The 14,833-nt window shown below is 36.6% G+C and overlaps 1 protein-coding gene across 6 annotated transcripts in view; it reads left to right on the top strand.

The window, feature by feature from the left end:
* Nucleotides 1-14,833, top strand: part of WDR19 (WD repeat domain 19) — a 113,667-nt gene that overhangs the window by 55,409 nt on the left and 43,425 nt on the right. For all 6 annotated transcript variants that reach the window (XM_047855452.1, XM_047855450.1, XM_047855453.1 and 3 more), the window contains 9 exons: nucleotides 81-240; nucleotides 434-544; nucleotides 3,028-3,137; nucleotides 8,154-8,211; nucleotides 10,767-10,907; nucleotides 10,988-11,070; nucleotides 11,521-11,604; nucleotides 12,805-12,951; nucleotides 13,267-13,391. In XM_047855452.1, coding sequence (XP_047711408.1) covers nucleotides 81-240; nucleotides 434-544; nucleotides 3,028-3,137; nucleotides 8,154-8,211; nucleotides 10,767-10,907; nucleotides 10,988-11,070; nucleotides 11,521-11,604; nucleotides 12,805-12,951; nucleotides 13,267-13,391 — 1,019 coding nt within the window. The remainder of the gene's footprint in view (nucleotides 1-80; nucleotides 241-433; nucleotides 545-3,027; nucleotides 3,138-8,153; nucleotides 8,212-10,766; nucleotides 10,908-10,987; nucleotides 11,071-11,520; nucleotides 11,605-12,804; nucleotides 12,952-13,266; nucleotides 13,392-14,833) is intronic.

Genomic DNA, 14,833 nt, shown 5'->3' with positions numbered 1-14,833 from the left:
ATTGTATTATATATACCCTGAGCATTGCCAATTAGGGAACGAGTAGAGCTCCCTGATTAAATCCTGTGCTCAAATGCTAGGTTTTCTGATGCTTGGGAAATATGCAAGATTCTGAATGATCACGCTGCCTGGAATGAGCTGGCCGGAGCTTGTCTCCATCACATGGAAGTGGAGTTCGCAATCCGCGTCTATCGGACAATCAGAAATGTTGGCATAGTGATGTCCTTGGAACAGATAAAGGTAAACAGCATCTCATGAGAATTATTAGTTAGTATTTAAGTGGTATTTATTCAGTCATTTTAAGCTTCTGAAGTTAATCGTACCTAACTCAACAAGTTAGTCGATAGACCGTTACCACTTCCTACTAAGCAAAGGCTTTTAAAAAAAAAAGAAATTCTGTATTTGTTCTCATTAAAACTGCTTTTGTTTGTAGGGAATAGAAGACTACAATCTTCTGGCAGGACATCTGGCCATGTTTACTAATGATTTCAACCTGGCCCAGGACCTGTACCTGGCATCCAGCTGTCCCATTGCTGCCCTGGAGGTATGGTGGCAAATAAGGATGGGAAGAACACGCAAAGGGGATCCCCTTTTGTGTAGTTAAAATTTCTCAGCACCAGACACCACACACCTTCTCCTTCCTAGAATTTAGACATTTCGGCTTTAAGAACCCCTAAGTATTCATTAATTTCAAAACTACTTTCATTCTGTGTTCTGTGGAGCCATAAAAGGCATGTTACTTTAACATTACCAAATAATTTAAAGTCTGTGTCCAAAGAGAACAGATTATTAAATTTATAAAAATGTACACAAATGAAAACAGTCACCATGTATCTAGAGCTCACATGGTGCCAGGCACTTTTCTAAGCACTTCACATATTTTTACTCCTTTAACCCTCCCAACAATCCCAGCGGTTAGTTACCTATTTCCCAAGTGGGGAAACTGAGGTACATGTATCTTTTACTTGCTGTATGAGATTCTCTCGTGTGTCAAGAGGTACACTGAGGACTAGTATACCACCATTAGTTTCCCAGAGGTGAACATTGCAGGGGAAGGACTAGGACAGAGGGAAGGACCTGGCTCAACACAAGGAAGAAGTGGTTAAATGGAATAGCAATTATTGGGCTCTTGAGTTCAGCTCAGGTCATGATCCCAGGGTCACGGGATGGAGCCCCATGTTGGGTTCCACACTGAGCTTGGAGACTGCTGGATATATTCTCTCTCTTCCTTTCTGCCCCTCTCCATGCTGGCGCTCTCGATAAGATAAGATAAGATAAGATAAGATAAGATAAGATAAGATAAAAAATAGAGTTGCTGTTAGAACATGAACTCTAGGGTCAGATGTGTCTGGGTTCAAATCCCAGCTCTGTGTAATGTTCTACAAGTTATTTAATCTTTCTGTGCCCTAGGTCCCATTTTTTAAAATTAGGGGTCACAGTATCTAGCCTGTAGGGTTACTGTAAAGATTTCAAAATGAGACTAAATCTCTGGAACAGTGCCTGACCAATAGTAAGGACACAAAGTGGTAGCTGTTGTCATTGTTAACGTTATCCTACCTCACACCAGCATTTCCATAACTACTTAGAGGAGGGGTTTTGAAAACGCACTTGCTGTTAGTTAGTTTTACAACTTCACTTTTTCAAATTGTTCTACAGAAAATTTTCATAATTTTAAGTGAACTAAATTTAAAAATGTTAGATAATTTTACAATATTATTTGTGATAATAGGGGACACCCTGAGAAAATTTCAAAATTTGGACTATAGGCACTGAAGTAGGAATATAGTTCACTCTTATGTGAATCCTAAGAAACTTAACAAAAGACCATGGGGGAGGGAAAGAAAAAAAAGTGAGAGAGGGAGGGAGCCAAACCATAAGAGACTCTTAAAAACTGAGAGCAGTCTGAGGGTTGATAGGGGTGGGAGGGAGGGATGGGTGGGTGAGGGGTATTGAGGAGGGCACCTTTTGGGATGAGCCCTGGGTGTTGTATGGAAACCAAATTGACAATAAATTTCATATTAAAGAAAAAAAGGAATATAGTTGTGATATGAGGGCAAAAATGTCACCTTAGCCCTTCTGCATTTAGTTGTGGGCTCTTGTTGTGTGCTACGGGATTTGTAAAGGATTTGAAGTGATGACTGACTTCCCAGTGGAGAGGGGTGATTAACCTGTCGTCCCTTTAACCTCACTTCGAAGGCTGAGGAGTTAGCTGGGTAAGAGGTCAGAGGCACCGCCCTACTGCCCAGCTCTGCCAGGTACTAGCAGTATAACTTGCTAAACTAGCCTCTCTTTGCCTCAGTTTCTGGATTTCTAAAATAAGTACAATAAAAGTTCCTTGCAAAAGGCTTGCTAAGGAAAAGTAAATAAGTTAATGCCCTCAACTAGAATTGTACAGCTGGCAAAGAATAGCACTTGAAAAATGTTAGCTATTATTCATTCCTTACAAAATGTGAATAAAGTGAGGAGTAAACTCTAAAAGATTCTTTAATAATTAGTTTATGTTTGGAATTATGTGCCAGATGCAGATAAAAGATCACAGGAGCCAGGAGGAAAGACAGGTTCACATTTTATATTTATGTTTGCTATTATTCATGTTGTGAAATAGCTTCAGATTTTCTCAGAAAATAACATCAATTCCTATAGTAAAGTATTTCTCATTTTTTAAATTATCTCCCCTCTAACTAGAAAATTAATCTTGATTGGGTTAATTTTTATTTAATTTTTCCCAATTGATAAAAATTAAATACTAAAGAGTAGTATTTTGTTAGGGAAGACTGAATTTTGTAGGACCACACACCATCATAATAGTAAGATGTTTTTGCTCCCCAAGACCAATTATTACCCCCTTGGGAGCTCTATCACTCCCACTGAGGCTGTATGCTATAATAATACATTATCCTTACCAAGATCAAGTTCCACTTTTTAAACAAAAAGCTTTTCCAATCACTTCTAGTAAAACTAGCATTGTATGGTGACTGTGCATAATAATGTGTTCATTTGAAATTAAGGTCTTTCTCTTCCCAATAGATGAGAAGAGATTTACAGCATTGGGACAGTGCCCTGCAACTGGCCAAGCGGTTAGCCCCAGACCAGATACCATTTATATCAAAAGAATATGCCATTCAGCTTGAATTCACGTAAGTCCTTATCTTTACGTTTTTCAGTCAGTAGCTAGCTACTGAATATCTTCAATTCCAAACTGCCATTAATTAGAAGGCCCTCCACTGATTTAATCATTGCTAATGGGGACAGGAGGGAAGCTGTATTAATTGTACTTCCAAAAAATGTTTTTTCTAACGAAGTCTTGTCCAGGCCTTTATCCACTTTCATTTTCAGGATCAAAATTTAAGTTTGGGTCTAAGCCTTTCCTACACTTAGAGTCTAAATATTGTTTTGAATCACATTTGGCCAAAACAGTTATACATAGCATCAAGGTGATGTACTGCTTTTCATAGCCTATGTTCATGATCTTGACCTCTTTGAACACTTCAAGGATTTGCAGTGTAATTTCAGGTCGTGTGGAAAAATATCAGAATTGGGGCACCTGGGTGGCTCAGTCAGTTGAGCATCCAACTTCGGCTCAGGTCATGATCTCACTGCTTGTGAGTTCAAGCTCCACATCACGCTCTCTGCTGACAGCTCAGAGCCTGGAGCCTGCTTCAGATTCTGTGTCTCCCTCTCTCTCTGCCCCTCCCCCACCTCACACTCTGTCTCTCTTTCCTTCAAAAGTAAACATAAAAAAATTTTTTTTTTTTAATTTTTTTTTTCAACGTTTATTTATTTTTGGGACAGAGAGAGACAGAGCATGAACGGGGGAGGGGCAGAGAGAGAGGGAGACACAGAATCGGAAGCAGGCTCCAGGCTCTGAGCCGTCAGCACAGAGCCCGACGCGGGGCTCGAACTCCCGGACCGCGAGATCATGACCTGGCTGAAGTCGGACGCTTAACCGACTGTGCCACCCAGGCGCCCCCAAAAAATTTTTTTTAATAAATAAATAAAGTGTTCAAAATTTCAACTTAGCATTGCCTAACTGGGCTTGCCCAAAGAAAACCTGAGGCTTCTGATGAAGAAATTGTTACCCCTGTTGTCAAGAAACATCCTAGCTGTGTTGACATAATGGGGTCCAAATATTAGAAATTTCCACTTAGAATGAGCACTGGGTGTTGTATGGGAACCAATTTGACAATAAATTATATTTTAAAAAAGAGGAAAGAAAGGAAAAAAGTAAAAAATAAAATAAAATAATACAATACAATACAATACAATACAATACAATACAATACAATACAATACAAAAAGAAACTTCCACTTAGAAACATTGCTGACCACACAGCCTGGGCTGTCCAGAACAATGTTCTCAATCGGCAGAACAGTTTGTCTTCCAAAAAATCCCTGGTGCACTAACATGTGAGGAAACTGGGTGAACTGGGTGAGGCCTAGAGAGTTGGATGACCTGCCTAAACTCATATGGTAAAGCTCAGGCAGAACTCAAATAATGCCATTTTTAGAGCTGATTGATTTATTCTGGAGGCAATGTTTTCTCAGAGGAAGATGGATCTCCAAGTGAGTTTTAGCCAAACATCACTGATTCATTCTCTCCCAAATAATAAAAACAAGATAATAAATAGGTCTTCTAGATATGCAGACCCATGTTAGCATCAGTTATGGGAGTATTATTATTTATATTATGTGTAATACTTTTTATCTCAGTAAGAACCAGGGCCCTCAGTACTGTAATCTGAAGCGTGTTCCTTAATTTCTACCCTGATCCTTTCAATACATATTCTACTTATAAATATTGGGCCTTTGGAAAATACATTCATTTTTACGGTCACATGATTGTCATTAATGCCCTAAAGGCGATAATCAAAAGCGGTCTATTCAGAAGACATGAACAGACATTTCTCCAAAGAAGACATACAGATGGCCAACAGACACATACATGAAAAGGTGCTCAGCGTCAGACATCATCAGGAAATGCAAATCAAAGCCACAGTCATCTCACACTTGTCAGAATGGCTAAAACCAAACAAGTGTTGGCAAGGATGTAGAGAAAAAAGAACCTTCGTGCATTGTTGATGGGAATGCAAACTGGTACAGCCACTGTGCAAAACGGTATCGAGTTTCCTCAAAAAGTTAAAAATAGGAATACCCTATGATCCAGCAATTCCACTTCTGGGTATTTACCCAAAGAATATGAAAACACTAATTCAAGAAGATATGTACCCCTATGTTTATTGCAGCATTATTTACAGTAGCTAAGATACGGAAGCAACCCAAGGTCCACCGATAGATGAATGGATAAGGAAGATGTGGCATATATATACAATAGAATATTATTCAGCCATACAAAAGAATGAAATCTTGCCATTTACAACAACATGATTGGAGTTAGTATAGTGCTAAGTGAAATAAGTCAGAGAAAAATACCATATGATTTCATTCATATGTGGAATTTAAGAAACAAATGGGAAAAAAAAAAGAGACAAACAAAAAACAGACTTAATTATAGAGAACAAATAGATGATTACCAGAGGGGAGGTGGATGGGGGCATGGGTGAACTAGGTGAAAGGGATTAAGAATACACTTATCTGATGAGCACCGAGTTGTATATAGAATTGGTGAATCACTATCTGAAACAAATGTAACACTGTATGTTATATACTGGAATTAAATTTTTTTTAAAGTAGCCCATAAAGAGTAATCTCTTTGACATGAGCCATAGGAACATTTTTCTAGGTATGTCTCCTTTGACAAGGAAAACAAAAGCAAAATTAAACTATTGGGTCTACACCAAAAATAAAAAGCTTTTGCAGAGGGAAGGAAACCATCAACAAAACTAAAAGACAACCTAAGGAATGGGAGAGGATATTTGCAAATGACATATCTGATACAGGGTTGATATCCAAAATATGTAAAGAACTTCTATAACTCAACACCGAAAAAACACAAATAATCCAGTTAAAAAATGGGCAGGAGACATGAATAGATATTTTTTCAGAGAAGACATACAGATGGCCAACAAACACATGAAAAGATACTCAACATTACTCATCATCAGAGAAATGCAAATCAAAACCACAATCAGATATCATCTCACACCTGTCAGAATGGCTAAAATCAAAAGCACAAGAAACAAGTGTTGGTGAGGATGTGGAGAAAAAGGAATCCTCTTATACCGTTGGTAGAAATGCAAACTGGTGCAGCCACTCTGGAGAACAGCATGGAGGGTCCTCAAAAAATTAAAAATAGAACTACCCTATGACCCAGCAATTTCACTACTAGGTATTTATCCAAAAGATACAAAAATACTGATTTGAAGGGGCACATGCACCCCAGTGTTTATAGCAGCACTATTAACAGTAGCCAAATTATGGAAAGAGCCCAGATGTCCATCGACTGATGAACAGATAAAGAAGATGTGGTATACATATACATATGTATATGTATACATATACATATGTATATGTTTACATATACAATCAGCCATCAAAAAGAATGAAATCTTGCCATTTGCAATGTAGATAGATGGAGCTAAAATGTATTATGCTAAGTGAAATAAGTCAGAGAAAGACAAACACCATAAGATTTCACTCATGTGGAATTTAAGAAACAAAACAGATGAACATAGGGGAAGGGAAGGAAAAATAAGATAAAAACAAAAAGGGAGGCAAACCATAAGAGACTCTTAACTAGGGAGAACAAACTGAGGGTTGCTGGAGGAGAGATGGGCGGGAGGTGGGCTAGATGGGTGTTAAAGAGGGCACTTGTGATGAGCACTGGGTGTTGTATGTCATGAATCACTAAATTCTACTCTTGAAACCAATTCTATACTATATGTTAACTAACTCAAATAAAATCTTGAAAGAAAAAAAAAAATAGATTACCATATGATCCAGTAATCCCACTACTGGGTATTTATCCCCCGAAAACTGAAAACACAAATTCACAAAGATATCTACAACCCTACATTTACTGTAGCATTATGTACTGTGGCCAAAATATGGACGCAACCCAAGTGTCCATTGATAGATGAATGGATAAGGAAGATGTGGTATATATACACAGTGGGATATTACTTGGCCATAAGAAAGAATGCAGTCTTGTCATTTGCAGTATCATGGATAAATCTAGAAGGTATAATGTTAAGTGAAGTAAGTCAGAGAAAGACAAACACTATGTGATTTTACTCATTTGTGGAATTTCAGAAACAAAACAAATGAAAAAAAAGACCAAAAAACATAATCTTAAAAATAGAGAACAAACCGGTGGTTGCCAGAGAGAAGGTAGGTGGGAGATAGGTAAAGAGGATTAAGAGTACACTTATTGTGGATGCCTGGGTGGCTCAGTCAGTTGAATGTCTGACACTTGATTTTGGCTCAGGTTATGATCCCAGAATCATGAGATTGAGCCCCAGGTCGGGCTCCACAGGCTGAGCATGGAACCCGCTTAAGATTCTCTCCCTCTGCGCCTCTCCCCCGCTTGCATGCATGCTCTGTCTCTCTCTCTCAAATAAAAATTAAAAAAAAATAAAAAGAGTACACTTATCAGGATGAACACTGAGGAATGTATAGAATTGTTGAATCATTGTACACCTGAAACTAATATAACACTGTGTGTAATTTTTTTTAAAAACAAAAGATGCCTGTAAAAGTGGCCCATAAAATTTAATGTCCCTCCCCAAAATGCTTAAAATACTACAAAGTAATAAGTATCTTACAATCTAACATAATCCAGCTTTATAATTATTTTTATTTCTTTAAAATTTTTTTGTAATGTTTATTTTAGAGAGAGAGAGACAGAGACAGAGCACGAGTGGGGGAGGGGCAGAGAGCAAGGGAGACACAGGATCCGAAGCAGGCTCCAGGCTCTAAGCTGTCAGCACGGATGTGGGGCTCAAACTCACAAGCCGGTGAGGTCATGACCTGAGCCGAAGTTGGACACTTAACTGACTGAGCCACCCAGGCACCCCTATAATTATTTCTAAAACAGCAAAATAATAATGAACTGCACTTGAAAAAAAATGCTTATATGTTGTATATCCCATCTTATGTGAGCCCAAGCAACTCAGTGACAAAGATTTCTTTTAAATCTTGTATATGTAAATGAGATACTTAAATATGTATTAAAATTCACTCTAATTTTTTTTCAGGGGTGATTATGTAAATGCTTTGGCTCATTATGAGAAAGGAATAACGGGTGATCATAAGGTAAACTTGAATAAAGATATGTATAATTAGGTTTGTTAGTTTCATTTAAAAAGCCATGGTCTAAATTGCATTTTATTTATTAGTAGGTGAGCTCTTTTTCAGTTTATTAACAACTTTGCAAGGATAGAGTTAAATCATTTTAAAACACTTCAGATCTAAAGATGACAATATTTTTTATCACTCTGAAAAAGATCTGTTTTCCTTTGTATCTTAAATATGAGCTTCTCGTTAATGTTCAGAGTAAAATTTTTATCCTTTCCCACTTACAGGCTAACTATGATTTTCATGAGGCTTTTCCTTTTACTCTTAAAAAATTTCAATAACTACTCTACAGTGTACCCCCAGTCCATAAAAGTCTGTTCTGCCATTTCATCTCTCACGCTGTATCTTTTATGATGATCCTGGAAATCATGTACTTTATGCACTATTCCAGCCCATTCTCCCATCCCAGGGTTTTAGCTCAAGAAGCTAAATTTTGCAATAAAAATTGATGTTTTTAGGTGAGGTCTTGTAAAGATTGAAAAACTTTTTATTTCCTATTTTATAGCTAGAATTTTTATTACAGAAGTTAATACAGTTTCACTGTAGTCCATTTAAAAAATCACCACAGTATAACATGACAAGTGAGAGTCTACCAATCTCTCCTCCATCCACACACCTCAGTGGTAACCACTGTTAGCAGTTTTATATATTTCCACCCAGAATCTCTTGTAAGCATACAAATACGAATGTAATGTGGACTTTCACTAAATATGAAATCATTCAGTTTTACAGGAGAGCCTGGGGTGGCTCAGTCGGTTAAGAGCTGACTTTGGCTCAGGTCATGATCTCATGGTTCGTGAGTTCAAGCCCTGCGTCAGGCTCCATGCTGACAGCTCAGAGCCTGGAGCCTCCTTCGGATTCTGTCTCCCTCTCTCTCTACCCCTCCCCGACTTGTGCTATCTCTATCATTCATAAATAAATAAACTAAAAAAAATTGTTTTAATGCTTTAAAAAAATCATTTCCTTTCAGCAAAGATTAACTGAAATCCGTTCTGGGATAAACAGCATTCTGTTTTCTTCATGGTCTTTCAAGTCAATACATTCGAATCTATGTTAATCTTTTAAGAGCTTCTAATAGTCTGTTGTTTAGATATAGCATGGTCTTTATATCCACTCCCTTATTGAATCATAATTGTTTTTGGTTTTTTACTATCAAAATACTGCAATGAATATTCTACCTAGTGTACATGTATCTTTACCTCAGATAGTATTTCTGAAGGATATTATTCTTATAAAGGGATTTCTACGTCATAAAATATATGCTTTTAATTTTTTATATTGCTAAGTTGCTCTCCAGAAATTATAGCAATTCATATAGCTGTAGGTCATCTGAGAAAGTGTCCATTTTCCCCCACAGTTTCAACAACATTGAATGTTAATCATTTTATCTCATCTATCAATTTTATGAGCCAAAAACAAAGGTCTTTTGTGTGTGTTTATTAGTGAAGCTGAGCATGTTTTTTTTATTGGCCAATTATATGTTTTTTAATGAATTGCCTGATCATATCCTTTGCCTTGCATAACTCTTGAGTTTTTTATACTTTCTTTGGCTACATACATTTTAAGGTTTTTAAAAAATTGTTTTTATGTTCCATTTATTTTTGAGACAGAAAGAAAGCATGAGCAGGGGAGGGGCAGAGAGAGAGGGAGACACAGAATTTGAAACAGGCTCCAGGCTCTGAGCTATCAGCACAGAGCCCAACATAGGGCTCGAATTCATGAACCACGAGATTATGACCTGAGCTGAAGTTGGACGCTTAACCTACTGAGCCACCCAGGCGCCCCTTAAGTTTTTTTTTTTTTTTAATCTGTGTATTTGAATATAGTAACCACTAGCCACACATTGCTATTTAAATGATTGAAAATTAAAGAAAATTTAAAATTCAGTGTCTTTGTCACTCTGGCCATATTTCAAGTGCCCAGTAGCCATTTATGACTATTAGCCACTGTGTTGGACCAGGCAGATATAGAAGATTTCCATGATCACAGAATGTTCCACCAGCCATGCTGCTTTACATAAAATACAATAGGACATTATATTTTATTACATAGATTAGTTCCCTGAAAAGTTCTTTAGTTATCTTTAATGAATTAAACAATTTTACAGAAAGTTTTTAATGTTTAATCGTGTCTAGTAGAGAAATCTTCCATTTGATAAATGGCTTTTTCCTTAATTTTGTTCATAGCATTTATGCTGTGTATCCAGCATATTACTTCTTATATAAAATTTTATATCAAGAAGACATACAGAGATACACAAAGCATTATGACAAGGGTAGTAAGAATTTGTTGTTAAGCATAAAAGGTGTAAACTTCTAAAGAAAAATATATAACTTTGTAACAGAAGATTAAAAAAAAAAAAAAGGACTCAGTGTTACTTCATAATGTTAAGATTTTCCTGAAAAGACTAGTGAAAGTAACCTTTGGGCTCATTTTAGATTTAAATCAATTGTTTGGCTGAAATACATCAATTTAACTTAGGGTCTGATGTGTTATTTGCCTTATAATTCTAGGAACATGATGAAGTGTGTTTGGCTGGAGTGGCCCAGATGTCTATAAGAATGGGAGACATACGCCGAGGGGTTAACCAAGCCCTAAAGCATCCCAGCAGGGTCCTTAAAAGAGACTGTGGAGCCATATTGGAGAACATGAAGGTACCCTTTTCTATGCCTAAATATTCATGCGGACTTATACGTAATAAATTCAGTGTTTTAATAATCTCATATTGTTTTAGCAATTTTCAGAAGCAGCCCAACTGTATGAAAAAGGTCTCTATTATGATAAAGCAGCATCTGTTTACATCCGCTGTAAGAATTGGTAAGCATTTGCTAAGTTTGTTCTGAGCAAGTGTGGAAATGAATGGGTCCCGGAAGTCTCCCCACTTGTTTCCTTATCTGTACACCCTGTTCTCCCTATCTAGGTCTTCCCTCTATCTCCTTTTTTCTTCTTGGATGAGTTCATATTAATAGTTTGTTTCCCAAAGAACAACACATCCTGTTGGTTCGGAAATCCCTGATCAGACAAATTACTAGGGAAAAGAGCCCTGTTGCCCCCAAACTGTTAATGAACGAACCTTCATTTTCCCTCGGAGGGGGAGGGCAGGGGTGTGGCATCAGAAGGAAAAGCAGTTACATCTGCTTTTACCTATAGGAGCCAAGATTTCAAAGATCATGATAACATTTTGAATCCTAAAAACTAACACTTGATTGTGGAGAGTGACTTTGGAAGTGAATATAGTGCTGATACTCTCTGAAATCTACATTCTAGGGCAAAAGTTGGGGAGCTTCTGCCTCGTGTTTCTTCTCCAAAGATTCACTTGCAGTATGCCAAAGCTAAGGAAGCAGATGGAAGGTTTGTACAGTTTCTCAAATTCATGCAAGTTTAAAGCAATATATAAGTTTGATAAATTAACCATCAATCTTTGCAACTTCTAAGAAAGGCAGAGTGGAGAAAGAAAACATCTTTACCCTTTGCCTGGCCTCAAGTGCCAAACTATTACATTTTTCCCATATTTTAAATACCTCAAGTAAACCTTTATGTATTCAATATAGGCTACTATCTCTTTTTATTTGAGAGTTAAATACTAAAAGGTGATATTTTGATATAATATGGCATGAAAATAAAGTGATGGTCATTTTATTAAGAAGGATAACTTACAGATGCCAAGGAAAAGAACAGTGAAGAAATACGAATTCCACACCGATGATTGCACAGTTTAAGCTGCAAAACAGCGTCAAGATATCGCAATGGATAGTTAATATCCTAAATAATATCTTCTGTCCTTCTGCAACTGGATAGAAGAAACTCAAAGACAAGGAGTCTCAGAGGAGGAAACACAATTATGAAATTGTATCTCATACAAACATGAAAAAGCTCTACCTCACTAATAATAATTAAAGCAACAGTATGTTATTTCAACCTCTCCTATCGTGAGATTTTAAACTAATAACCATACTATCAAAATGCACTTGTTATGCATGACTGACTCATTCTGTATAATTTCCGTAGCCTTTGGAAAGTTATTTGGCAAAATACATTAAAAGACTTTTAAAGGTCAGTACCCTCTACTTTTAGAAAAGCAACCTTAGGAAATAGAGATACACACTAAATGTCTTGTTGAAATGGAAAGAGCTGGAAAGCTAATGCGGACTGAAGACAAGTCTTGAGCTCCATCTAGAGGTTGACACGCAAAGATTTTTATAGATCACTCTTACTGAAATATTCTGTTATTTTCTGTTTTCTAAAATAAGCTTATATTACTATTATAATCTTCCCAATCAAAAAAAAAAGGAAAGTGTAAAAAGTTCTATATATATTGTTCAGATGAAAAAATGCAATTCAATATTAATATTTTACTGTTAGTTTATCAAACCTCTAAAAAAGAACACATTTTAGGGAGATGATTCCTTGTATTCATCTTAATGAAGAATAAAGAAGTACAAGAAAAATAAGCAACCGCCATCAATAAAAAAATTGCCTCCTTTATTGACATTTCCCCCCCCAAATGTGACAGTGTTAAGGAAGCTTATCTGAACTAAGTATTTCTTATAGATACAAAGAAGCCGTTGTGGCTTATGAGAATGCAAAACAATGGAACAGTGTAATCCGCATCTATCTGGATCACCTCAACAATCCTGAAAAGGCTGTCAGTATTGTCAGAGAGACCCAGTCTCTGGATGGAGCCAAAATGGTAGCCAGGTAACTGAATGCATTATTTTTGGACTTCCAAAAACTCGCCTGGAAAGAAAGCCCCACTTACCTTGATCAGATAAATTCAAAGGGAATATTTATTCTTTATAATTTTTTTTGTTAGATCTAAGTGTTTAAATTCAAAGTCTATTTGTTGTGGTTAGTGTAGGAGAGAATGTTTTTCAAATACAAGCATATAGTATAAAACTGCAGTTTGCCTAATGCATTTTTTAAAACGGTTTCTCATAGTTGCAAAAAGATTTCATTTTGTAAATGACAAACTTATTTTAAATGAGCCAAGCTGATTAAAATACTTTGTTTTAGGTTTTTCCTACAGTTAGGTGACTACGGGTCTGCCATCCAGTTTCTTGTTATGTCCAAATGTAATAATGAAGCTTTCACCCTGGCTCAGCAGCACAACAAAATGGAAATCTATGCAGACATTATTGGTAAATACCATTGTTTTCCCTAATTTCTCTTACAGATTTGTATCCTAGAAATACTTGACTCTTAGGACCTAATTATCAGCTTGGTATAGCCCACAAGCACATGCACACACACCATTTATACAGAGACGCATACATATTGATGTGTTAGACTTCAAGATTCCTACTATCTTACAGGTGAGATGGAATTATCAGGCCGTTTTCAAAAATTAAGATTTTGGGGTGACTATTAAAAGAAGCCAGATTTCCCAAATTCTGCTGTTTGCCAACCAGTGGTAAAACAAGGTTCCAAAATGAAGGTAATAAAAAATGCAGAGGAATTTTTGAAAAAATAGTTTCATAAGTTTTTAAATTGAGTTAAAAATTAAGATTATATGATTCTACTTTGATGAAGAGTGATATACACAAGACGTGGTTTTTCAGAAGAAAGTCCAAAAGAGGATTTTATATTCTGAGAACACCTGCTTTTAGGTTTTCTTCCCTTATTTGCAATTTTCTTAGAAACTACTGAAATCATTTTCAGATTTTGATTTTATGGGCCATACATAACATTATTTTTGGTGGTATTTTATTTTGTTTTATTTTCCCAATATGCATAGCACAAGTTTACCATTTTAACCGTTTTCAAATGTACAGTTCAGTCATATTAACAGTGTCATACAGCCGTCAGTCACCACCATCCATCCCCAGAACTTTGAATCGTCCTGAACTAAAGCTCTGTACTCATTACACAGTATGTCCCCATTCCCCGCCCCCCCACCACCCCTGGCAACCACTGTGGTACTTTCTACAAATCTACATAAATTTGACTACTCATAGTATGTCATATAAATGGAATCCTGAAGTATTTGCCTTTTTGTGTTTTGTTTTTTAAAATTTACAAAATGACCGTAAGAATTGATGATAGGATTTATGAGAAAATTTTTATTTCAGTTTCAAGGAAACAAAAATAGGTAAAAGCATCTTCTCATATCTTAGAAAGTCATTCAGATAATTGTAGAAAATAAGGAGCTGAAGGAAAAAAGGGAAATACAAATACAAGCGATATTAGTTACTAATTTTTAATTCGACAGATAACATTTCTTAACATTACAAATCACTATACCACTAACCCATTTAAGTTTTTCTCATTTCATAAGGATGTGGCTTATCCTGCATCACTCACACACACACACACACACACGTACACACACACACACACGCAGGCACGTACGCACGCGCACACTTTTGTCCACCTTTCTTTACCCTCTTCTATTACAAACTCCCTATCTGCCTTGGGCTGGAGGCCCAGGGCTGTTGTGACACTTTGGTATTGTAACAGGACTCCAATACCCATGGGTAAATGTAAACAATGAGTTGGAACTCCTGCAGAGTTGAGGTCCTTCTTCCACTGTGCTTAACATATTTAAGCTTCAAACCAAAAGAAAAACAGTAATAAAAGAAAA

This window comes from Prionailurus viverrinus, chromosome B1 (assembly GCF_022837055.1).
Source record: "Prionailurus viverrinus isolate Anna chromosome B1, UM_Priviv_1.0, whole genome shotgun sequence".
Classification (NCBI taxonomy): domain Eukaryota; kingdom Metazoa; phylum Chordata; class Mammalia; order Carnivora; family Felidae; genus Prionailurus; species Prionailurus viverrinus.
The sequence above is the reverse complement of the archived record's forward strand: the minus strand, read 5'-3'. Positions and strand labels throughout refer to the sequence as shown.